This window comes from Lepisosteus platostomus, chromosome 7, assembly GCF_059453375.1.
Source record: "Lepisosteus platostomus isolate fLepPlt1 chromosome 7, fLepPlt1.hap1, whole genome shotgun sequence".
NCBI lineage: Eukaryota > Metazoa > Chordata > Actinopteri > Semionotiformes > Lepisosteidae > Lepisosteus > Lepisosteus platostomus.
Window position 1 is genome coordinate 22,996,879 of NC_142617.1, and position 26,130 is coordinate 23,023,008.

Sequence of the window (26,130 nt, forward strand, 5' to 3'; positions counted from 1 at the left end):
GCAGCACAAAGTCCAAGAGTGAGAAAGTGACTCAGGAAGACATTTCAACACAGACAAGTAATAGACACCCACAGCTACTAACAGGCAGTACTCTCCCATGTGCAAAGAAGCATTGCTTCTAGCATTAGATATGCTGGAGCACGTGCTGTGAAGTGTCAATGTGCCGATGGAAGTTGATGCAGAGGACTAACTGGTGCCAAGTAAACATTCAGAGGGTTAAATGCAGCAGATGAAACATGTACATTGCTCACAAAATAATTGAGGGCTATGATAACCTTTTGCAATACAGCTCTGTCAACCTACTTTCATGCCAATCTCCATGTTGGAGAGGTCAGCAAAGGGCACTTCTCGAGTGACTAGCTCCCACAGCAGCACTGCAAAGCTCCACATGTCAGCTGACCGGCGGTTTATCTCCTCTGGCTTTTTCTGCAAGGCTGTAGGGAAAGGCAACCGGGGTAAGAAACAGTACAAGACCAATACATTAATCCTGATACCAGAGCTGACTTCTAGTAGAGCTTTTAAGTTGCCTACCCTAAAAGGAAAACATACAAACAATAAATAACATTTGTAATGTTAATGGAATGTTTCTTTATTAGCCCTATACAATATCTTGCATTAGGAATTCATCTTTTCGCATACCCCAGCTTTTCTCCATGGAGACACAGACACAGACAGGGAGAGAATCTTGGGGTCAGAGCGCAGGGTCTGCCATTGTACGGCGCCCCTGGAGCAGTTAGGGTTAAGGGCCTTGCTCAGGACGGAGTAGGATTCCTCTGCCGGCCGCGGGATTTGAACCGGCAACCTTCCAGTCACAGGCGCAGATCCTTAGCCACAGAGCCACCACTCCACCCACAAAGCCACCTAAGACTTCCTAACTAACAGGTCTCAACAGGTCAAATTGGGGAAGTTCTTATCTGACATTCGCTACACATCAATTGGATCACCACAGGGCTGTGTCTTGTCCCCTCTGCTGTACATTTTGTACACCAATGATTGCATAAGCAAACACAAAGATAGACATCTCATTAAGTTTTGACACAGCCCTGGTCAGTTTATTAAAGGACACAGAATACCATCATGGGCCCATTCTAAATGAATTTACCAACATGTGCAACGAGTTCTCCCTAAAGTTAAATGTTTCAAAAACAAAGGAACTGGTTAAGGATTTTAGGAAAAATACCACACCCCCTCAACCCACTACAATTGGTCAGCTTGTTGAAATTGTCAATGACTATAAGTACCTGGGACTGGTCATTGACAAAAACCCAAAATGGGACACATGTTGTGACATCTATAAAAAAGGCCAACTTTAAGGTAGATAAAACTATCCTTACATTTTTCTACACACCATTCATTGAAAGTGTCTTAACATACTGCTTAACTTGTTGGTTTGGCAACATAAGTACCGGTAATTGTAATAGGCTGGGTAAATTAGTAAATATAAGTGGCAAAATAATCGGGAATAATCAAATCAACGTAAGCATCCTTTACAAACAGAGGGTGACTAAGAAAGCCATCAGCACCAGCGAGTGTGTGTCTCGCCCTCTCCATTGTGAATTCACAGTTCTCCCAATTGGGAGATAATAATAATAATAATAATAATAATAATAATAATAATAATAATTAAATAATTGCTTACACTTATATAGCGTTTTTCTGGACACTCCACTCAAAGCGCTTTACAGGTAATGGGGACTCCCCTCCACCACCACCAATGTGCAGCATCCACCACAGAGGAAATGCCTCTGTGACCCCAGATGTAAAACCCAGATGTAATAGACTCAGGAAATCTCTCATTCCCACTGCAATTACACTCTTAAACAATGCAAAGTAACAACTTTGTCTCTTGTTTCTTTTCTCATGTAACACTTCTGTATTCTCTTCCCTTTTCATGATATGTATCTGTCTGTTGTGTTGCGTTTGACTGTGCCGTAAAAAAAAAATTCCCCTAGGGGACAATAAAGCTTGAATTGAAATTGAAAATGTTTAAGTTTACTAGTTAATAGTAATATAGATCTACGATCAAAGTATGATTGATGATTAAATGTTTAGTCATAGCTTGTAAATATTTTCAAGGTAGTTTTAATATCTAAAAAAAAACTTCTGGAATGAGAAAGCTCCTTAACTCTCTTTCTCACAAGTTTTGAAGAACCTGTGCAGTGTACAGACTACTTTGGATAACTGTCCTATGTATGCACTCAAAATTTTGGCTTGGACTGTGATTGCACACGTGAAGGATGTTATGTATCCTTCTTAAGTTAGCAAATGGGTTTACCCTCTGGCGCAACCCAGGCTGGAGAGTACATCCTCCCAGGGCACTGGAATGAAAACTTGACATCTGCCATACTGATTCGCGCTGTCATGTCCTCGTCAATCTGTCAAAAACAAATAAACTCCAATTGTCTCAAAAACAGCATGTTTAAAGAAATAACTAAGTGAGCACAGAAAGAGGTGGTTTTGATCTGGCAGTGAAGGCACTATAGGAGAAGACATGTAAGGCTTTTTACGCCATATGAAGGAGGCTCTGTAATTTCCCTCCAAAATTATCTGGCTCTAAAAACAATCTAATTCATTGCACAAGAAGTGTGGGGTCAAATCACAGACCAGGATTTCACAAAATGAGACAAACCCCTTATAAAAGCCCTGTATGCATTCATAACTGAAGTAGACCAACACGTATACCTCTAATCAATATACAATAGAGAAAAATAAAAATAGTGGCTACAGATAAAAAAGGGTTACTAGAATTCCTACCACGTGAAGGCCCTGATGACACAAGAGCCCCCCACCAGCTAAATGATTCTGAGGCTCACTGTCCTTAGGCACAGCAACAGAAACCAATATCAGAAAACAGTTCTACAATGGCACAAATCAGAGTTAACCACATCGCAATCAACCCAAACACCACCTTACCCATGGGAAACACATACTTAATCAAAACATGTAGAAACTAACTCTCACAAAGTACAGATCCAGTGACCACAGCTTGGTCATAGGAACTGGGCAACACAGGCAAAGACTTGAACTTTCTGCAGCACTACTTGTACTTCCCCATAATAACTTTAATAAAATAATAAAAAGGGTGTGGGTCAGTGAAAAGAGAGTGAGTGGGTCAGTGCAGAGAATAGGGATTTACTCACCATTATGCTCTTGCTGTTAAGATAATGCCGGGGGATCATGGGCTCCAATGTGTGCAGGAAGGCCATCCCACAGGCAATATCAAGCGCAAACTTCACTGCCTGGGTTTGGTCAACCACAAAGGCTGTGGGAGGGATGGAGAGAGCAGGATAGATAAGAAGATCAAAGAGTCTATAGTATGGTTTTATTTTACATTTCTCTTGTAATGAATGGTGTCCAATTACATGCTGAACATGGATTCAAGTAAGAAGAGGATGCTATATATTTTCAGTTGAGGTAAAATGCAAGATTTTTTAAGCAACATAATTTAGGACCAGAGAAAACCTCTGGAAATTGCAACCTCTTGCAATCTGGCAAGTCTGAAGGTTTCTCTGTGGAGCTAAAACTGTACTTACTTGTCCCTTCATGCAGCACGTTGTACAGAGAGCCATATGGCATCCAGTGCGTGATTATGATAGGGTGGGGGGCAGGTGGGGACTGGCAGGCTCCCAGCATGGGCAGGACATTTGGGTGGGAAAATATCCTGGACACAGGACAGGATGGAGAGGGGACACAAAAGTACAGAACAGAGGGCAGGAGGGGAGGCTTCTGTGAGACTTAAATTTAATCATTTTTCAAACATGATTTAGTTTACATTTATCTTGAGCTGTATGTGTGTGTCAAATGCCACTGTAAGCCTTTCACAATAGTCAGATGGAGATAGCCCATGCTATTAGCTGTTCTCTGGCACAACCCCTGTGTTAACAGCCTGATAAAAAAAAATCTCTTCTGTACAATACTTGTACAGCTCACATCCTCTTGCTAAACATTAGCAGTTCAGACTCTGCCCAATTGCAGATTGTGTCACAGTAACAGATATTAAGATAAGTCTTTGTGAAACATTTACAAAATAATTAGCTCCCAGTTTGCTCTAAACAGGGGGACTGGTAGCTCCTTTATTTTATTTGGCGTATAAACGTGTCATATCTAGCATGTCCAGAGACCGAGAGGAAATAGAAAGTGTCTTTGCCATATTATGCTTGTGGACACTTGAGGGTACACTACACGTGAGGGTAGCAGCCGAGAGGACCTGCTACAGGAATAAAGAGACAGAGGGACAGGGGATCTACATGCGCTTCTTGGGATGGGACCTGGCACTGACCACAATGAGGCTGCAAAATTACCTGAGCTTGGGATACTCTTCGTTGAAGTCCCGACTTTTGCGTGTGGTCCAGTCACGGACTTTGAGCACCTTCACGACAATCTCATTGCCCTGCCAACGGCCCTGCCACAGCTGCAGAAAGAGGTCATATGCATTGCTAGCGCTCTTGAACATCGCAACGGACACAAAATCACACCCATACTGCATCCGCTTGCCCTAGTTAACATCATTTTAGCATGCTCAAATCTCTTATTTGAGTTGTAGGGATAAGGCCTGTTATTTTACTTATAATTAATTGTTATTAAAGATTTAAAAGTTTTTGTGTACATTGACACGTGTGCATGGGCCTCTCTCTAAATGCAGAGGAATGTAGCCTAGAAGCACCTCTGATAAGAGACATGGTAAAGCTGCGCCAAAGCCAAACAGTGCAATGATATATAGTGCAGATGGGTTCCAGCCAGTCAATAGGCTCATTTGGCCACGATCTTAAACTCACAGGGCATGGTCAATTACCCAGGGGAAGATCCAACAATGAGAGATCTGTAGGGTGGGTACTAGAACCAAACCTGACAGCATATCAGCCATAGTGTGATGTCATACCTTAAAAGCAAGAACATTGTTTTGCTGGTTAACCTAATGGTTTCTAATATCTCCAATTTAACCAGCTGTCTGACTTTTCCTAACCACATGACTACAAGTAGTCCGAGTCAGGACTTTATTTTTCTTTAGGGCGAGAGAGTGAGACAGATAGTAAAGAATTCTGGCCGAGATATTATTTCTGAAATATAAGAAATCTCGTGTTCACTGTTATTTTTACCTGATCACCAAAATTCTACAGTTGGACTTTATTGCTGAAAATCTATAATAATAATAATTCTAAAAATAATTTACACTTATATAGCGCTTTTCTGGACACTCCACTCAAAGCGCTTTACAGGTAATGGGGACTCCCATTACCTGACAGGCAGTCAAAATGAACGCCACAATGTGCAGCATCCACCTGAATGATGCGACGGCAGCCATAGTGCGCCAGAACGCTCACCACACATCAGCTATCAGTGGGGAGGAGAGCAGAGTAATGAAACCAATTCATAGATAGGGATTATTAGGAGGCCATGACTGGTAAGGGCCAATGGGAAATTTGGCCAGGATGCCAGGGTTACACCCCTACTCTTTTCGAGAAACGCCCTGGGATTTTTAATGACCACAGAGAGTCAGGACCTCGGTTTTACGTCTCATTTGAAGGACGGCGCCAGTTCACAGTATAGTGTCCCCACCACTATACTGGGGCATTAGGACCCACATGGACCACAGGGTGAGCGCCCCCTGTTGGCCCCATAATCAAGGATATTCTGAACAAAGCTAATGCTGGGGTTTAAAAGAGTTCCCCTTGTCTACCTTATGGCTGGACCCCAAGAAGATAAACTGTACAGACTGTTTTAAAGTCTGAGAGATGCTACTTTGGCAATGCTGCCTGATTCAATGCAAACTTCTAAGCAAATCTAGGCAAAATTCTCTCTCTTCTATCTGCATGGGGACCCTCCCAGCACAGAGCTGCTGCCGAGCTGGAATACTGACCAATCCACCCGTTTTATCAGAGGGAAGTTTTAACTCTTCAAGGACGTCTTACCACAACGTTCCAAGAAGATTCCATAGCTGAAATATTGTGTTTCTTTTCAGCATGAAATAAACTTATTTGTTCTTACAGCCTACACATGCTGATGCAGCTACCTACTTGAACCTATGGGCTAGACTGTAACATGTAATAGTCAATACATGTTAACTCTGATCTTTGTAATCCCTGAGTGAAAAATCAGCTATTCATATTACAGTAGATCATTTTCTAAACATATTCAATTACATTTGTTGTTTTTTATGCATGTTACATCATTAAATTGTATATTGCATGTTTAGAATCTGTGTGTGAAACCGTAAATTATGTTTGATTAATTCTTAAAAGTCATCAAGTACTCTTCTGATTGTTACAGTAAATTAAAACTCCTCTTCACCTACAGAGTGTTCATCAAAAAATGATGGATGATGTTCCTACGCCTGCCAAGAGATAAGCCCAATTAATATGTAATTAAAAATGTCCTGCTGGTGCAGTGAGTGACACACAATTCTTATGTATTGTTAGCTACAAATTTGTACCAATTCATTTCATTGTGTGTTTTGGTAATTTGTAACAAGCTGTGAAGATCAAACTTCTTTTCAGAGCAACAAGAATATTTAGCTTTAACTGCTATAAACCTATTAGCTTCAGGCATCCTAGCTTCAGGCATCCGCTGTAATGCCCTCTTCAAAATGTTTTCAAATCATAAATTCCTATCCTAATGCAAGGCATAAATAAAGAATGGAACAGGACTGGTGACCTTGCCAACTCACCTCCCCAGAGTGGTTCTCATTGAGCTTGGCTGTCAGGGTCAGCTGCTTATAGTCAATACCAGCATGTTTGTTCAGGGTGCCATTACCTACAGACCAGAAAGATTAACACAGTAGGGTTAACACTACCCTTATAAAGAGTACCATGGGATCTTTAATGATTAAACAGTCAAGACATCAGTTTAATGTCTCATCTGAAGGATAGCTCCCCTTACACCATAGTGACCAAAGTCACTGTAATGGGGGGCATTGACTCCTCCAGTGGGAAGAATGCCGCCTACTTATTAAAATAAATTATAGCAGCAACCTGTTTTTTCATGGTCTCCCATTCCCAGTACAGACCAGACCCAGATTTGCTTAGCTTCCCATCCAATATCTGATAAGATCATGTTGTGATCATAAAATTTGCTTTAGTATCATTTATAGCACTTGGCACAATGTCAGATTTGCATTTGCTGGCCATAATATTTCATCCTGGCTTGACTTTTGATTCATGTAGAGAATTCTGTAAAATACATTGTTCTTTCATCTTACCAGACTATGTCAACTGTTGTCTCTGTAGCATAAAATCTGGTCAATACATTTGTCTTTTCTAGAATTGATTGCAATGCTCTACTCGCTCGAAATCTACACTGAACACAAATACGTCTGGAATTCAGTAGCCTGAACTCCTGAACATTACATTATTCTCATCTTGGAGTCCTCACACTGGCTTCCTATCAGCTATCAAGCGGACTTCAAAATCTTCATGCTTGTCTATAAGGCTCTACATGGCTTGGCGCATCAGTAATTATCTGACTTATTATCTGTCTACTCCCTAATTTGCAACCTTTGTTCTCCTGACTTTGGTCTCACCCAAGTTTGTTTATTCATTGGGTGACATGGCCTTCTCCTGCTAAACCCCATAGCTCTGGAATTTTCTACAAAGGAATTTGAGAGTCAGCAACCCTGAGTGCATTTTAATCTAAACTCAAATTATTTCATGCATAAAGGCTTTTTATTTAATTAGTGTGTGTCAAATCCATTTTCTAATGATCTTGTATTTTCTACTGCACCTCTAACCATGTGATTATTATATGCTTATTTTGTCATTTTCTACCTTTATAACATTTTCACACCAGCTGAAAAGTGCTTTAAAATGCTACTTATTATTATTAATTGGCTTGAACCTCTCATGTTTGCATTAGAACATTTTTAACTTTTTAACCAAAGCAGAGGCTGCAGCTGTAAATGATCTTACAAAGAATATTTTTAACACTATCTTCCCCTTGGTCAATAAAATTTTTGTTTGTAATTTTATTTTCCTCCAACACGGAAGGATTTTAAACAATTTGTTTCAAATTTAGAAAATGCAGACCTCCCTGTCTAACATCTTTAACGTGAAAGGGTGAGATAAAGAGGTGACTCACGGGGTCGTGTTCGAGTAGTGCCCTTCCAGAAAGTGTCCTTGTAGGGTACCTTGGTCAGACTCTGTCCCAGTTTCTCAGCCCGGTCTAGAGAGAGTATATGGTCAGTCAAAAAGAAGAGAGAGGAGAAGGTCAACCCTAATTGGTAATTCATTGGTCATGTCAATCAAGGTCTTTGAATTTGATGGGAAACAGATGATTTAGAGAGGAGACTGAACACGGCAGAGTCACAGGACAACACTGCTGAGCTAGAAACTCACAACAAATCTTATAACCAGTATGTACTGCTGACAGGGCTTCACAGGAGTCTCAAAATACTTTTTTTTTAATGTACATATCTATTTAAGCACACCAGTATGACAAACATTCTGCAAAACCACACATTCCTTGTACGTTTCTGTTTAAATGTTTTTTCTCAGGTGAGGTGATCTCAGTTCCTCTACATTCTCAGAAAGAAGTTTACCATCCAAAGTAATGGTCTGTTACATAAGGAATTTTCTTGCCACACTCTTTACAGTTGAACAGCACCCAATTCTATACTACCGATGCTGTTTATCATATCCTTAATTTTGATTCAGTCTTTACTCTAGTTTCAGAATAAATATGGTAATAAATACTATTGCATTCATCTTGATTCTCAATAATCACTTTGGACTCTGGACCAGGCCAAGTAACTGCAACAGCAGCCCCCAGGACTCCCCAAGCACTGGCATGCTTTTGGCTGAGTGCCAGCCAGACCTGGGTAAGCATTTGTCTACCAGGGCTCCCTCAGCTATCAGAGCAGCAGTGACTCCTGTGCCATGGTTTTCTTGCTTTTACTTGTATAGTGACATCAGGGGAAGCGGTGCCATTTCTCCAGTCAGCTAACTCTCCTGCAAGGCACGCAGCATGTGAAACACCAGATGTTTGTGACCAGTGGGCTTGTCACAAAACATCTCTCTGGTTGTAAACAAACTGGAAATTGTATTGGCTGATTGAAAACTCCACAGTTAAAGGAGCTTGCTTACAGGAGTTGGAGACCTGTGGTAAAGGAAAGATTTCTTCAACATTTTTAAACAGCACTTAAAAAATGAATTCAGAGTTCCAGCTTTCCTATCCCTCTGGGGATTAGTGAAGGGCTGTCCTACCTCTGAGGATTTCCCGGAGGTGTGGCTTGGCCTTGTCCATGGGCATCTCCCCATACTTGTTACAGATGCTTACCTGAGCACCACTATTTACTAAGTCCTGGAGTGAAAACAATGCAGATAAAATGAACTTGAAGAGAAATATTGACAATATTTTTCCAACAGCATATTAAGAAAGTGAGGATTACAACTGCCGGAACTACGAGTATGGTTTGCATTCCAGGAATAGACAGAAAAAGATATGGTGCTTGTAATCACCCTTGCATCAGGCGTAAATTGATGTTAAAAAGCAAGGGAAATTCTTTCATTGCTTGACACAGTTTATAACTAAGCAAGAGACATTTTCAGTAATCTCTTTCTTGAACAAATGCAAACTTCCAACACTCCCATGAATGTTAACCATAATATCATGCAAAATAATAATAATAGCACATAAAATACACAGAATAAACAAAGAAATGACAGACCTAACTACGTTTGCATTTAAGCAGAAATTTCCAATGAAATGATAGCAAAAGAAACCCTGTATTAGAAAAATAAATCAGTCCCAGGGGGCACATGTTGGTCATGGGTCTCCAACCCTCGACCTGCAGTTCTGTTTCTAATGAATGGGTTATACTTTTAAGTCACTAATCAATAAAGCAAGTAACCATTTATATTATGAGTGCTGTGGGGTACTCAGATTTCAATCCTAAATTCTCTGAATTACATAATTGAACAAATTACCTTCTTAATTGATCCTGATGAAACTGTTCTAGTGTGTAGACATTGATAACCTATTTAAACCCTAGAGGATTTTGTCTTAATCCGCAAGTACAGTTAAATAATTTTAGAATAGCAGTACTGGTTTCCAAGTAATGGCTATTAATCATAAATCATACTTGCTAACTTATTACTGCTAAACTTATATAACATTGCTTAACCAGTTAGCAGTGATGTCAGTTATACAGATGCAGCCATTCAAAGTACGCGGCACAAACACGTACCGCGGGTAATTGACTACGGCCTCGCGCATCGTGACGCAAAATACCGCAGTATGTGATTGGTTGACCGACAGGGGCACTCGTGGTGCGTTGGTTGGTCGTAGAAAGATTTAAATGTCTTTACTATGCCTGTTTTAGTATTGAATATTTGTATAGAATTTTACCACTGAAGGGAAATCTTAGTAGTTGAGCAACATACAGTATATGGCTGGTCTCGGTACTTTAAAGAAAAAATACATGTCAGCATTCCATTTCTCCCTAAAGATTTGAAGCATCGAAGTCTTTAACTAACGTGATACCTGAGTCAACAAGCATACTTTTAGAATTTGATTAAAAGGGAATATAATATGGAATCGCGTATCTAAAGAAATTAAGAACGATATAATTATATTCATGTACCGCAACACAAGAATAGTACACGCTGTACAATGTCCGTTGATACGGTTTCTGTAGGGCTTTTTCAACCCTCATCATGTGACCTTGCTAGTGGCGCTGTGGGCTAGGTTCTCAACTTATATATCACACGTTGGGTGTTCGAATCCAGCCAGAGCTATGACTTCTTTTATTAACAAACATTTCTTTGAAAAATTAAAATAGGGTTAGTGTTAGGGTTACTGTCAAACTTTAAATCAACAATTGATTTAAGGACGATCTGTCAAAGTGCAATGAAATACAATATTCTTGTTGTTGATATTGTTGTTTTTATCCTGTAAGGGGTTTTGAGAAGCCACCTTTAAAGGCGCTATATAAAAGCGCTGAATCTTATGGAATGTGTTTTCTTTCTTCTTTTTTTCAGCATGGAATAAACCTATTACTTGATTCTTATGGATGCCCGGTTCTGCCGGGGATTAAAAAAAAAACCATGGAATCGTGTATCTAAGGAAATAGCAGTATAACCTTATTAATGCACAAACAGTGGCATGTTACATTATTAATTTGGGTGTCTCCTCTTGCCAAAAAGCTCTAAATTGCATTTTGAGTGCGGTTTTTGACTTTTTTTAAATTACAACCCATAAATAAAGCTGTTACTGTTTAGACTTTTAATTATTTTAAACTGTATTACAGCAGCACAATGCACAATGCAAAGTAAATCGCTATCTTTGTCTTCTGCGTAATAATGTTTATCTCTCTGTCCAGCAAATTAACAATAGTAATAATAATGAACTTTATTGTATATAGCTCCTTTAAAGGTGGCTCCTCAAAGCGCTTTACAGGATAACAACAATAACAATACTGTTAGGCTGGGCAAACGATTTTTTATTTAAAAAAAGAAAAAAAAATAGATATAATGATGTGTTCTGGCTTAAACATTAACGAAGGTCATAAACTATATTAATTTTGAAACATCATTATGTAAACTGTATGTTGCTGTTATTGGTATTTTAAAGAAAAAATACTGTAAAATCCTGGGTTCGGTAAAATGTTTCAGGCATTCATGTGAAGGACAACAGAGCTTTCACTGGCCAATTCTCAAACTTTATTGATAAAACGACCAAACCAGAAAAAGAGAAAAAAAAACAAGAATAACGGACACAGCGCGAGCCTGCATTCTCTCCTCAACCGTCCACACCACACTTTTCCCTGGGTCAGAGATTAAATAAAACTTCACTCGCACCAAACAAATTTATATTTCTAAATATCACAACATGATCGAATTTAAGTCATTTTAATAACAATGAATAGTCAATGAATAGTATATTGTAATGCGTTACAATATAAACATTTATACTGATTTAATTCGCGTTTTGATTTAAATTGCAAACGTGTTTAAATATATGTTTTTTGATTCAATCAGACAAATGCAACATAAATTGATATCTTTGTCTTCTAAGTATCTTAAACTTTCATCATAGCTTTCTCCCCGTTTAGATTTATTTTTCTTGGGATTTTGGGATCAAACATGGAAAGATTAGATTGTAATCGTTTTTATTTTTTAAATACATTTTAGAAAAAGTGTAATCTATACTAAAAAGCTGTACACCACCTGCTATAAAGATACATATTGTAATACTTTCGGGTTCGGATAGGACAGACACAAGAACTCAGACTTGTGGAGTTAAAGCCTTTATTTTTCTTCTCCTTTACCACCTGCCAGCCCGGCTCTCCCACACGGAACTATTTACAAGGAAAACGGATACCTCCCCCAGACTGTACGCCCGCTTCACTGTGGGACAGCTGCACTGGTCAGCGGCCTTCCTAAACCCCGCCCTGACCACTTTCACTCCTGTCCTGCCCCTCCCCGCGCACCCCAGCCGGGCGCCCTTCGGCCTCTGCCCGGGGCAAATGTGCTGCAATGTTTAGATATTTAGATATTTAGACCCGCCCGGCACCGAGAGAGCGTCTGCATTTATAACTTAGTTTTTAAAATTAGTCAAGCAATATGAAGCATCTCTTTTCATTTTTAAGTCCCTTAATTAATAATAATAATAATAATTGCTTACACTTATATAGCGCTTTTTCTGGACACTCCACTCAAAGCGCTTTACAGGTAACGGGGACTCCCCTCCACCACCACCAATGTGCAGCATCCACCTGGATGATGCGACGGCAGCCATAGTGCGCCAGAACGCTCACCACACATCAGCTATTAGTGGGGAGGAGAGCAGAGTAATGAAGCCAATTCACAGAGGGGGATTGTTAGGAGGCCATGATTGATAACAGCCGATGGGGAAATTTGGCCAGGATGCCGGGGTTACACCCCTACTCTTTTCGAGAAACACCCTGGGATTTTTAATGACCACAGAGAGTCAGGACATCGGTTTTACGTCTCATCCGAAGGACGGCGCCTGTTTACAGTATAGTGTCCCCGTCACTACACTGGGGCATTAGGACCCACATGAGCCGCAGGGTGAGCGCCCTCTGCTGGCCCCACTAACACCTCTTCCAGCAGCAACCTTAGTTTTTCCCAGGAGGTCTCCCATCCAGGTACTGACCAGGCTCACACCTGCTTAGCTTCAGTGGGTTGCCAGTTGTGAGTTGCAGGGTGATATGGCTGCTGATTATCATTAAGCACAGCTTTCTCACCACTTAGACTACTTTTTGATACCATCCTTAGACAAAGCAGAAACTTGTTGTACTTTCTAATGACATACAAGTGGAAAGATTACAGATTATCATCTTTAATTTTGTTACGTTATACATTTTAGAAACGTTTCATCTATACAAACACCACAAAACTATTTGCGATTGTATTTCTGAATGTTATGTTACACTTACAGTAGTTCACTGTTTTAAATACATCTAATTAAGAAAGTTAGGTGTTAGCATAAACTATTAGTAATCAATAATATTGAATTTAGCACTGTAATAAGTTGTTGCAATTTCCCCTGCATCTTGTAAATATAAATTTTCATTGTTCAAATATACATTAAATCTGACTATCATATAATAAGTTGATACAAAACCAAAGAAAAAACAGGGTAAAATATAATTCAAAATATTTTGCTAACAATGTTAACTGTTTATAAATAATAAAATGTATAAACTAAGGAGTAGGATGGCACAGTTCTTAGTATGCTTTTTGTTTTGTTTCTTTTTCATAAATACAAAAGTAGTACCTGATGTCTCAGTGGCTTTCAAAATTAAATTATGCATGCAAACATGTGAACTGGCCTGTGATACTGGCCATGTAATACCCTGCATTGTGGAATAATAGTTTATTTTAAAGGATAGAGAAAGCACAGAAAACAGGCAGTTAGATTGATCAGATTAGTATGAAAAGCCATTTAGCAAATGAGAAGAGTGACAAACTAGTAAACTTTAGATCTTTTTTTCTGAACCAGGGAAAATCTGATCATGTTTCTCTATAACAATAATAAAAAACTTTATTTTATATATCGCCTTTAAAAGTGGCATCTCAAAGCAATACAGTAGATGTAAAAACAGTTTGTCTGTCATGCTAATAAAGCACCTTGAATTGAATTTAATTGAGGGTGGGGGGTTGGGGAGGGCGAGCGAGAGAGCACAGAGAATAGATTAGCATACTGTAGAGGAAAACAGTATAGGCATCGTTGATATGAGGACTTTTGAAACCAAATTCCCCAAATTTAATATGTGCTTTTCTATATGTATTGTCAATTGATTGTCCATAATATTGCTATTCTAAGCAAGAAGGAGTGCTTCACCCCGCCTGCTGTGGGAAGAGTTGGCTTATTCCTTCCCTGCCTCACAGAGGGCAGACCATGCCAGGCCCTCGTCGACACTGGTTCGACCATCACCTTGCTGCGGCCTGGTGTCCTGCCGGGCACCGAGGCAGCCAGACCCCCAGGGCGCTCACCATGCACTTTGGAGCTGCGAGGGTTAAACACCCCTTCTACCTTGCCCCAGTCCGTGAGGACTGTATCCTGGGGTTGGACTGGTTGCAGCAGGTGGGTGATTGCCTTGACTTGGGCGTGAGGGACAGGGTGCTGCGCCGGGGGTGGCGGGTGCCCTCCAGCGACAAGGTCAGGGAGCAGTTTGTGGTGTCGCGGTCGTCCGTGGGGCAGTTCTCCAAGCATTGCACGGCCAGCCGGAGGCTGCCAAGCAGTGACCTCACCGCTGGAGGGCACCTGCCACCCCCGGCGCAGCACCCCGTCCCTCACCTCCAAGGCACAGAGAGCCTTATAGACTTTGGGTAGGGGCAAGCTTATCTCACCGTACTGGCAGTCAGCTCTGGCACGCTTCCTCTGACACCCGTGGCTCCGACAAGCCAAAGCGACGCCCGCCACTGCCACCTCCGCTTCCCGCTCCAGTCAACCCACACACCCCGGACACCTCCTGCCCTGCCCACCGCGAGACTGATTCATTCCCCCTGCCCCACCAACTCTCACCAGTTCAAGTCAAGGCAACCGCCCACCTGCTGCAACCAGTCCAACCCCAGGATACAGTCCTCACAGACTGGGGCAAGGTACTGTAGAAGGGGTGTTTCACCCTCGCAGCCCCAAAGTGCACGGGGGTCCGGCTGCCTTGGTGCCCGGCAGGACACCAGGCCTGGCAGGGTGATGGTTGAACCGGTGTCGACGAGGGCTTGGCAGGGTCTGCCCTCGATGAGGCAAGGAAGAAATAAGCCCCGGCAGTGGCCAACAGGCAGGGTGAAGCGCTTCTTCTGGCTTTCCGGAGTGGGGGTAGCGTTGCTCAAGGGAGGCCTTCCCCCCTTTAGGCCGCCCCGCTCCTGTTTCCCGACGGCCTCCGGAGTTTCCAGGGCTCCAGCAACCGGCACTCCCGTGCGATGTGCCCCCTCTCCCCTCAGCGGTGGCAGATGACCCGCCGTCATCGCTCCCCCAGCATCGTCGCGCTGGCCGTCTTTTCCTCACCATCTGATTACCCGTGCACCCCTCCGTTGTTGCCCACTGGTCTCCTCGAATACGGCATCAGCCTGCTCAGCCAGAGCCAGGGCCTGCTCCAAGGGGACCGGCGCGGCCAGCATCACGTGGCGCTGAACCTCAGTGGGCACCAGGGCCCAGAGGAACACCTGGAGCGCTATCTCCCAGTGGGCCCCCTCCGGGAGAGTAGGGTAACCCTGGTGGGCTAAGTAGGCCACGTCTGCGGCTGTTACCTTCACTGTTACCTGGATACCTCTTTATTTAGAACTCACTCTTCCCCCTGCCTGTCTGGCTTCTTTTAATCCTTCTGTGCCCGGATTGCAGCGGGTAAGATGTTTTTCCAAGAAAAAAAGAGAAATTTCACCAGAGCCTTTTCTCAAGTCTAAATTTTAGTTTAGAACGATTCAAGCAGGATTTTAGATGAAAGGCAGCGACCTTAATCAAGCCCAAATCAGAATTGGACCCATTCAGAGCCTACATTACATTTTAGCGTTTAATTCTGAGCAGAAGACCCTCACACCTGAAGAAGGCTTGCGTTTTACCGTCTTACCGCTTTCTTTTTTACAGGCCTGGTGGTAGATTTCTAAGATCGTTTCGCCCGTGCGGTGTTTTCCTGAAGAACAGGCCACGAAGAAATATTTATAATTGAATGTAAAATTCAAAACGGCAATAATACCTTGTAATATGCGCTATAATATAATAATTGCTTACACTTATATAGCGCTTTTCTGGACACTCCACTCAAAGCGCTTTACAGGTATTGGGGACTACCCTCCACCACCACCAATGTGCAGCATCCACCTGGATGATGCGACGGCAGCCATCGTGCGCCAGAACGCTCACCACACATCAGCGATCAGTGGGGAGGAGAGCAGAGAAATTAAGCCAATTCTTAGAGGGGGATTGTTAGGAGGCCATGATTGATAAAGGCCGATGGGAAATTTGGCCAGGATGCCGGGATACACCCCTACTCTTTTTGAGAAGCGCCCTGGGATTTTTAATGACCACAGAGAGTCAGGACCTCGGTTTTACATCTCATCCGAAGGATGGCGCCTGTTTACAGTATATACCTGTTTACAGTACTTTCCCTGGTACTTTACAGAGTGTCTTTCCCTGGTATTAGCTCATCGGTATGGTGTAAGTTTTATATGTACCATACTGTATACAGGTACAGACTTCAAGCTGCACCACTGTATCGCTTTGGTAAGGAGACGGACTATGGCCAAAATCCCGAAAGTCTGATAAAGACAGTCTCACGTTTGTGAACAGTCTAGCCACAAACAAAACATTCCTGTTAGACAAGAGGAATGTAAAAAAAAACTATTACTTTTTGTCAATGAAAACCGGTGTGTGTCTCTCTCTGCTGGATGTCTCGCTCTCTGCTGAATGAATAAGAGAATTTTATTAAAAACGTGTTTGCGTTTGTCTTTGTAATCTGTGGTCCTTTTAACTGTTTTTACATCTACTGTATTGCTTTGAGATGCCACTTTTAAAGGTGATATGTAAAAAAGTTTTTTGTTATTGTTATAGAGAAACATGATCAGATTTTCCCTGGTTCAGAAAAAAAGATCTAAAGTTTACTAGTTTGTCACTCTTCTCATTCCCTCTTTGCTAAATGGCTTTTCATACTAGTCTGATCAATCTAACTGCCTGTTTTCTGTGCTTTCTCTATCCTTTAAAATAAACTATTATTCCAAAAAGCAGGGTATTACATGGCCAGTATCACAGGCCAGTTTACAGGTTTGCATGCATAATTTAATTTTGAAAGCCACTGAGACATCAGGTACTACTGTTGTATTTATGAAAAAGAAACAAAACAAAAAGCATACTAACAACTGTGCCATCCTACTCTTTAGTTAATACATTTTAATACATTTTATTATTTATTAACATTGTTAGCAAAATATTTTGAATGATATTTTACTCCGTTTTGTCTTTGGTTTTGTATTTAACTTATTATATAGTTAAATAGTTATTATATAGTTAAAAAGGTGGATGTTGCACATTGGTGGTGGTGGAGGGGAGTCCCCATTACCTGTATAGCGCTTTGAGTGGAGTGCCCAGAAAAGCGCAATATAAGTGTAAGCAATTATTATTATATGATTCAGATTTAATGCATAATTGAAATGCATAACTACTGTAAGTGTTACATAACATTCAGAAATACAATCGAAAATAGTTTTGTGGTGTTTGTATAGATGAAACGTTTCTAAGATGTATAACGTAACAAAATTAAAGACGATAATCTGTAATCTTTCCATTTGTATGTCATTAGAAAGTACAACAAGTTTCTGCGTTGTCTAAGGATGGTATCAAAAAGTAGTCTAAGCGGTGAGAAAGCTGTGCTTAATGATAATTAAGGGACTTAAAAGTAAAAAGAGATGCTTCATATTGCTTGACTAATTTTAAAAACTAAGTTATAAATGCAGACGCTCTCTCGGTGTCGCGCCGGATCTAAATATCTAAATATCTAAACATATTGCAGCGCATTCGCCCCGGGCAGAGGCCGAAGGGCGCCAGGCCGGGGTGCGCGGGGAGGGGCAGGACAGGAGTGAAAGTGAGGGGTCAGGGCGGGGTTTAGGAAGGCCGCTGACCAGTGCAGCTGTCCCACAGTGAAGCGGGCGTACAGTCTGGGGAGGTATCCGTTTTCCTTGTAAATAGTTCCCTGCGGGAGAGCCGGGCTGGCAGGTGGTGACGGAGAAGAAAAATCAAGGCTTTAATATGCTTTAACTCCGCAAGTCTGAGTTCTTGTGTCCGTCCTATCCGAACCCGAAAGTATTACAATATGTATTTTTATAGCAGGTGGTGTACAGCTTTTTAGTATAGATTACACTTTTTCAAAAATGTATTTAAAAAATAAAAACGATTACAATCTAATCTTTCCACGTTTGATCCCAAGATTCCAAGAAAAATAAATCTAAACGGGGAGAAAGCTATGCTGAAAGTTTATTAAGATACTTAGAAGAAAAAGATATCAATTTATGTTGCATTTGTCTGATTGTGAATCAAAAAACACATATATTTAAACACGTGTTTGGGATCTAAATCAAAATGCGATTTAAATCAATATAAATGTTTGTATTATAACGCATAGGTGATTATTCATTGTTATTAAAATGACTTAAATTCGATCATGTTGTGATATTTAGAAATATACATTTGTTTGTTGCGAGTGAAGTTTTATTTAATCTCTGACCCAGGGAAAAGTGTGGTGTGGACGGTTGAGGAGAGAATGCAGGCTCGCGCTCTGTCCGTTATTCTTGATTCTTTTTTTTTCTGGTTTGGTCGGACAATTTGCTGGACAGAGAGGTGAACATTATTACACAGAAGACAAAGATAGTGATTTACATTGCATTGTGCATTGTGCTCCTGTAATACAGTTTAAAATAATTAAAAGTCTAAACAGTATCAGCTTTATTTATTAAAAAAAGTCAAAAACTGCACTCAAAATGCAATTTAGAGCTTACTGGCAAGAGGAGACACCCAAATTAATAATGTAACATGCCACTGTTTGTGCATGAATAAGGTTATACTGCTATTTCCTTAGATAAGCGATTCCATAGGATTTTTTTTTGAACCCCCGGCGGAACCGGGCATCCATAAGAATTAAGTAATAAGTTTATTCCATGTTGGGGAAAAAAAGAAAGGAAACGCATTCCATGGGAATCAGCGCTTTTATATAGCGCCTTTAAAGGTGGCTTCTCAAAACGCTTTACAGGATAAAAACAACAATAACAACAACAACAATATTGTATTTCATTGTACTTTGACAGATCATCCTTAAATCAATTGTTGATTTAAAGTTTGACAGTAACCCTAACACTAACCCTATTTTAATTTTTCAAAGAAATGTTTGTTAAAAAAAAAAGTCATGGCTCCGGCTGGATTTGAACACCCAACGTGTGATGTATAAGTTGAGAGCCTAGCTCACAGCGCCACTGGCAAGGTCGCATGATGAGTGTTGAAAAAGCACTACAGAAACAGTATCAACAGACATTGTACAGCGTGTACTATTCTCGCATAGCGGTACATGAATATAATTATATCATTATTAATTTCTTTAGATATGCGATTCCATATTATATTCCCTTTTAATCAAATCCTAAAAGTATGCCTGTTGACTCCGGTATCACGTTAGTTAAAGACTTCGATGCTTAAAATGTTTAGGGAGAAATGGAATACTGACGTGTATTTTTTACACAAGTACCAAGACCAGCCATATACTGTATGTTTATGTTCCAAAATTAATATTGTTTGTGGCCTTGTCTTTTCCCGTCAGTGGTAAAATTCCATATAAATATTCAATACTTAAACGGGCACAGTAAAGACATTAAATATACATATACATACTGTATACAGTACAGTTTGCATACAATAATATGTTTATGTTCCTAAATCAATCTCTTTTATGAGCATGTGAAAGGCATGGTGAATCGGAGATTCTCAAAAATTACTGTACTTTGCATGATTGGAAACAAATGCGTGATTGCGAAATGCTGTGGTTGTTACTTTTACAAAGACAGTCAATGAAAAAAAGTATGTGGACCAGGGCAATACTTTGAGTTTACAGCTTGTCCAAGGTCATTCATTATTAATACTATTAGCAATATCTTCGTTAAAGACTTTGATGGCGACAGCTCAAACATGAGAGGTTGAGCTTTATTAGCTCCACCTTGCGGAAATTCCGGATACTACTATTTTACTTAAGGTACCACGTGGTAAAATTAGGTACTATACAAGAATTTACGGTAACTCGCGGTAGGCTGCGTCAAGCGCACCGCAAAATAATGCGGTATCGCCTGCTCGTTTTGAATGGCTGCATCTGTATATGTCACTAGATAAGGAGGTATTTTGGATTCTAGGTTCCTTATTCTATCTTTAACACAAACATGATGGCTTTTGTTGAAGAAGCAAAATTAAGGATAAAACATTTATTTCTACTTGACAGTATAAATACAACCCTCTTGCTATAACACAGGGTTAAGAGAGGGGAGCTGTAAGGGTTGCTGCAGTCTGTAATTGTTGCACTCTGTGTCAATCCTGCTGGACATTCCCAATACAATTCTTAAGGCTGCCTTTCTAATGCAAAAAAAAGTGCTAAACTACCATTGTTTGCATTATGCTGCATATTTCTAGAAAAAAAACAGGTTGCATTTAATCATCATTGATTACATTATTCATCAAAAATCATAACAGCAACTTTGGGTATAAAACATGCAAACTGCTTTTCTTGTCAAAGCAACACAGCCCCAGTCCACATAAAACATAGGACAGAAGTGGAGATTAGCATCTGGAGGGTGGACTGACCTCAGCAACAAGGTCCTGACCCCAGAAGCAGGCGTAATGCAGAGGAGTGTTGCCATGCTCATTGGCAGCATTGGTGTCAGCCTTGCATTGGATTAGCTGGAACAGAAAAAGAGCTGTCACTCACACAGCCACTATACCTCATATATAGTCACTTTCACATTGATGCTGCATTAACTCACTTCACCCACCCTCTCCCTACACTATGGATATTTTACTGCTCATTCACTTTTTGATATGTTGTTGTATTAATTTAATAATGGTGGGTATTTAGTGCTGTCTCGCTGCTCTTGGGTCCTTGGGTCAGTTCTGGACTGGAGTGCCTTCTATGTTGAGTTTGCTCCACATATGCTGGCTGCGTTTTGATAGGTGACTCTAAATCGCTCCTGCCCATGTGCTGTGTTGGACTAATGCACTTTCCAAGGTGTGCTATAACACCAGGAATAAGAACCTTTCTAGCACTGGATGATTAACTTAATATTATAACTAGTACTAATTGTAGACAAAATGTGCTGTTGTGTAGCCTAATAGCACACAAATGTTATAACTACTGCAGCTGAATTCTGCTGTTTAATACACATGCTGTATATTCTGCCTGCAATTCTATCTTCCCATAAAACAGATGTCAGTACTGACACTAGAGGTTGCACCTCAGTTCCCAGCAGCCTAATTAGACTGTTTGCTTGACACTTGTTTTTTGCTGAAAACAATTAAGGAGATTTTCCAAACCAAGAACTGAAAGGGGAACTACACTGAAATGTCTGTAGTTGTATGGTTGTAAACCATTGTAAATGTTTAACAACCTGTTTAACCACTGAGCACTCAGATCTTCTAGGACTACTACACTTTTTACTATAGGAAGTAGTGATCTACAAACCGCAAGGTAATGCCTCTATAGTTCAAGTAGGTAGCTGCATCAGCATGCGCAGGCTGCTTCGGGTGTGAAGAAAGCTCCCGAAGAAGGCTCCACAGCCGAAACATTGTGGTTCCTTTCTTCTGTTTTCAGAATGGAATAAGCCTTCACTTGTTTCTTTAATGCCTGTATAGTACTGATGACACACTGGCAAGTGAATGTCGCCAATTGTAATACATGTCAATCTGGAATGGTACAAGTGTAACCCGCCAGTATGAAAGTCTATCTTGGATCTTCTACTCTTTTTAGTAGCATTGCATAAACAATAATTTGATGTTATTTACCTTGCCAACAATGTCACGATGACCATGGCTAGCTGCCAGGTGTAGAGGTGTGTCATCGCCTCGGTTCATGACGTTGATCCGCGCCCCTCGCATGATCAGCATGTCCACCACATTGGAACGGCCCTCCCGGCAGGCCCAGTGCAGAGGACTGAAACCATGGTCATCTCTGAAACGGGGGAGAGAATGTTACTGCACATAGAGAGCAAGGCAGCATGGGGATGGTAATGGTAACCATATTAAGTTATAATTTACACCAATCACTTCAGAACACAGGATACCTGTAAATTGTCACTTGTAACTGGTCTGTACATAATGTTAAAGGCCTTGCCAGCTGTGTCTGGGATTGCAGGTGACACAAACTGTCAAAGTCAGCAACTTGACTGGATACCTGAAGCAAAACAAGCAAACTCTCCTGGTCAAACATAAGGATCTCACAGCATCTCAGAAGATGAATGGGTCTTGACACATGGGAATGTCTCTTCATTTAAGAACAGTTACAAGGGAGGAATGACTTTTGATGCAGCTGGCTTATTTTGGTAGTTTATAGCTAATTGATATGATAGGTCTCCTTCAGCCATTTCTTAAAATAATCCAAGGTAACAGTTTTGAAATGATGGCTCAATAACTTGTTCTGCACTCCCACAACCTCTTGCAGGACTTCCAGCAGAAAAAAGCTAAGGCCGGGTGGTAACTAGATTACTGAACTAGCTTGCAAAGTGACTAGAAATTTCAATATGGATTCATGCACATTTGTTTGGCTAGATTGCACCAACTTTCGGCCAGGTAGTCCACCAGTACTGTATAAAATGGTGGGAAACCCTGCTTTGCATAAAGAAGTCTCCTGTTCTGTGGAAGTTCTATATACTATGTCCACTTGTACCCTTGGTCCTTGTCTGACTGTTTATTGTGAAGAAGGCCATTGGGTCAACTTGGCAGCTTGCTTTGTGGATTTTGAACACTATACTTTTGTAGACTAGAGGTCCCTTCTTAGTCTTTTAGTTTAAGATGAAAAACATTTAGCCTCTCGGTATAGGACATTCCCTTTAGTACAAGAAGGTATCTGGTTGCTCTTCTCTGGATCGATTCCAGAGCAATGACATTTTACCTATACCTTAATAACCACAATTATACCCAATAATTTAAATGATAGCATAGCAGTGTGCTTTTGTTTAGCTTTTTTTCTTGCTTGGCCACACTGTCTAGATTATGTAAATTATTTCTAAACCTAAAAACCTTAAAAAGCTTCACAACCTTCTTCATAAGCAGCCACTTCTATCTCAGCGTTTTCTATTTTGTATTTATAGTTTATATTTTTGTTACCTGAATGCATAACCCTGCACATATCTGCATTAAACATTGTCTACCCAGTCTTGAAAATCTTTTTAAATATGAAATTACCATTTCTACAATGTAAACTGTAGTAGTGAACTATGTTCTCAGCATCCCTCTAAGATAGAACTGCCTTTACACAAACAGTTCAGAAGGCCCACAATTAATACATAGAATGACTATTGTAACAAGTCAGCATTGACTCATGTGGTGAGTAAGACCCATTGAGTAAGACTGGTGAGTCAAAAAGTAGACAGACACAGCATATCTTTTCTAATTCATCAGTCTTGCCAATCTACTTCACCCTGAAGAAATAGTCTCTGAAAAGACAGGAAAAAATCTGATGGGGTTCCAAGCACTGGATGACAATCACTCTACTATTCTACAAGACCTGCACATACAGTAATCACAGCACCATGTGGAAAGTTTTACCTCTGCAATGCTTTGCAGGTAAATAATGAGAACAGAAACTCAAAGTGACAAAAAAACTATAGGGGAGCATCAACGGCTCCTCTCAGATCAGGAGTTTGAAGTTTATCGTTAAAGGACTGTTTCCTAAAACCATCTATCCATCTCTAGTTGAAGAAAGGTGATTCAGGAAAGAAGGAAGACTTCTGTTTATTTGGCCATATATGGGCTGACAGCTAACTCTTTATCCTGCAGTCTAGTTGTAAAAGTGTCACAAATAATATTCAACCCAATTGCCAGGATGATACTTGGTATGTTGTGATTCAAATTCAGCTGGGGATTATAGATCTGTACTTCTAGCTGAATAGGCTTCACTGTTGGGAACATGTCCAACATGTAACCGATATCCCCCTGTCAATTCAGAAATGGGTGTAAGAAATTAAGTTTTACTATACCATTTCAGAGCTCAGGAACACCATTAAAGAAATAGATAACTGTAAACCTTCAGTTTAAACCATGTTAACACATCTGACAACTTTGAAGGTATCAAGAGGATACACTAAGAAAATAAAACAAAACCAAAAAACAATCCAGGAAACAGGTATACTCCTTAACTTCAGATCATGCATTATACTCTGGGTTGTCAATTGTCAAAAATATGCAAGGGTTAAATTTTTAAAACATCAATAAATCTATCCTGAAAACTGACAGATTAATAAAATCAGGCTTCTCCAGCTAACATCAGCTCCATCTGGATGCTTTGTCTGTCTGTGAGCAACACAGATACAAGTCCCCAGGTCTCCCACCCCCACACAGTGCTGTGCAGTTATTTCAAGCCCTGTCAGCTGCTAGTTCAGCTCAGGAAGGAGAGCAGAAGAGAGGGGGGTCAGATGAAGGTTCCCTGTCAGCACCCTGTATATCAGAGCATCTGGGTCTGGCCTGAGTCGTCAGTCCACTCTTCTAGGGCAGTTTAGGGATCGTGCAGAGCCCTCCTGCAGAGATGGATATTAGAATGAAGCAGCACTGGACAACTCATACAGCTCCAATTTTCTGGTATAGTTTACTTAGTGGTGAATTTGTGCATCTATAGTGTAGCAAGAGTTCGCTTAAACTATCTTTGCCTCAATACATTACACCAATTTATTAATGAAATTAATTGAAATCTCTTTAAATTTAATGAATCCTGGAGAGCTAGCAGTAGCAAAGAGCCCAGATAGAATACCAGATCTCATGCAGGCAGTGCTACACATCTGCAACTCTACAGACCAATTAAATTAATTTCAGTGGTGTGGTTAATGATGTAGCTGTGCAGCTTTGAAGTCCTAGGTTCGATTCCCAGCTGGGGTGCCTGTCTATGAGGAGTTCATGACAGTTTCCTCTGAGTGCTCCAGTTTTCTATAATCTCCCAAAGGCAAATCTTAGGGTTAAGAGGACACACAAAGTTGGCCTTTGTTGAAACACAACCAGTACTGGCAATGGGACTACAGATAAAAGGACTCTCAAAGGACTTCCATGAAGTGTCCTCGCCTGATCTACTGTCTTTTCAATGCTACACTTTAAAATAATGTCTGTGCATTATCAAAATCAAAGAGAAACTCAAAGTTGAGTTTCATCTCTACATTTGATGGCGCCGTGTAAGTGGCAGCCTGCTACAGCAGCTCTGTGTCTTTTTGTTGTCTTTTTGTTTCTTTCAGTTAGTTAATGCAAATTTGTAAGTGTTTTTTCTTCATACCCTTGCCAGCAACTAGATTTGCGATCACAACATGATGGATACTAGAAAGCTGAGATACTTTTTCTTGTTTTTTCTGATACTCGGACATTGGTTTCTATCGGGTTGCAATGCCGATAGCCTCAGAGGCATTGTCTACATGCGTGACCAGCTGATAGCGCTAACGCGTCCGGCTCTATTCACTGGAGAGAAGCCATCAGTTCCGGAAGAGCTGAGGAGGAGAAGCCGAGGCTGTAGGGCTGGTGCGACACGAAAAGCGAAGAGAAGGATTTTTAAACCCTATCTTCCTTTGATCATTATGGGAAATGTGAGGTCCTTAGTGAACAAGATGGACGAACTGGGAGCATTGGTGAGGAGTCAGAGGGAGTATAGAGAATGCAGTATAATGTGTTTCACCGAGACGTGGCTGCAGGAACTTATTCCAGACTCGAATGTTACCATCGATCCTTTCAAGAGGAAAGTGGTGCTCGTCAACAACAGGTGGTGTAGTCCTGGACATATTCATGTTAAGGAGCGCGTCTGTAACCCGGACATTGAACTGGGTGCCATAGGACTGCGTCCATACTATCTGCCGCGGGAGTTTAAATGTGCCATCTTTGTTGTTGTTTACATTACACCCATGGCAAATGCAGAGGCAGTGTGTGACGTCATACACACAGTCACAGCCAGGCTACAAACAAAGCACCCTA

General features: G+C 40.8%; 1 protein-coding gene across 1 annotated transcript in view; it reads right to left on the reverse strand.

Moving 5' to 3' along the window:
- The window catches only part of ilk (integrin-linked kinase), a 39,389-nt gene that overhangs the window by 1,538 nt on the left and 11,721 nt on the right, over nt 1-26,130 (reverse strand). Inside the window, exons 3-12 of the mRNA XM_088639728.1 lie at nt 21,976-22,141; nt 20,782-20,877; nt 9,195-9,291; nt 8,071-8,154; nt 6,665-6,750; nt 4,302-4,411; nt 3,534-3,661; nt 3,141-3,262; nt 2,276-2,375; nt 304-434 (exon numbers count right to left, since the gene is read on the reverse strand). Coding sequence (XP_088495854.1) covers nt 304-434; nt 2,276-2,375; nt 3,141-3,262; nt 3,534-3,661; nt 4,302-4,411; nt 6,665-6,750; nt 8,071-8,154; nt 9,195-9,291; nt 20,782-20,877; nt 21,976-22,141 — 1,120 coding nt within the window. The remainder of the gene's footprint in view (nt 1-303; nt 435-2,275; nt 2,376-3,140; nt 3,263-3,533; nt 3,662-4,301; nt 4,412-6,664; nt 6,751-8,070; nt 8,155-9,194; nt 9,292-20,781; nt 20,878-21,975; nt 22,142-26,130) is intronic.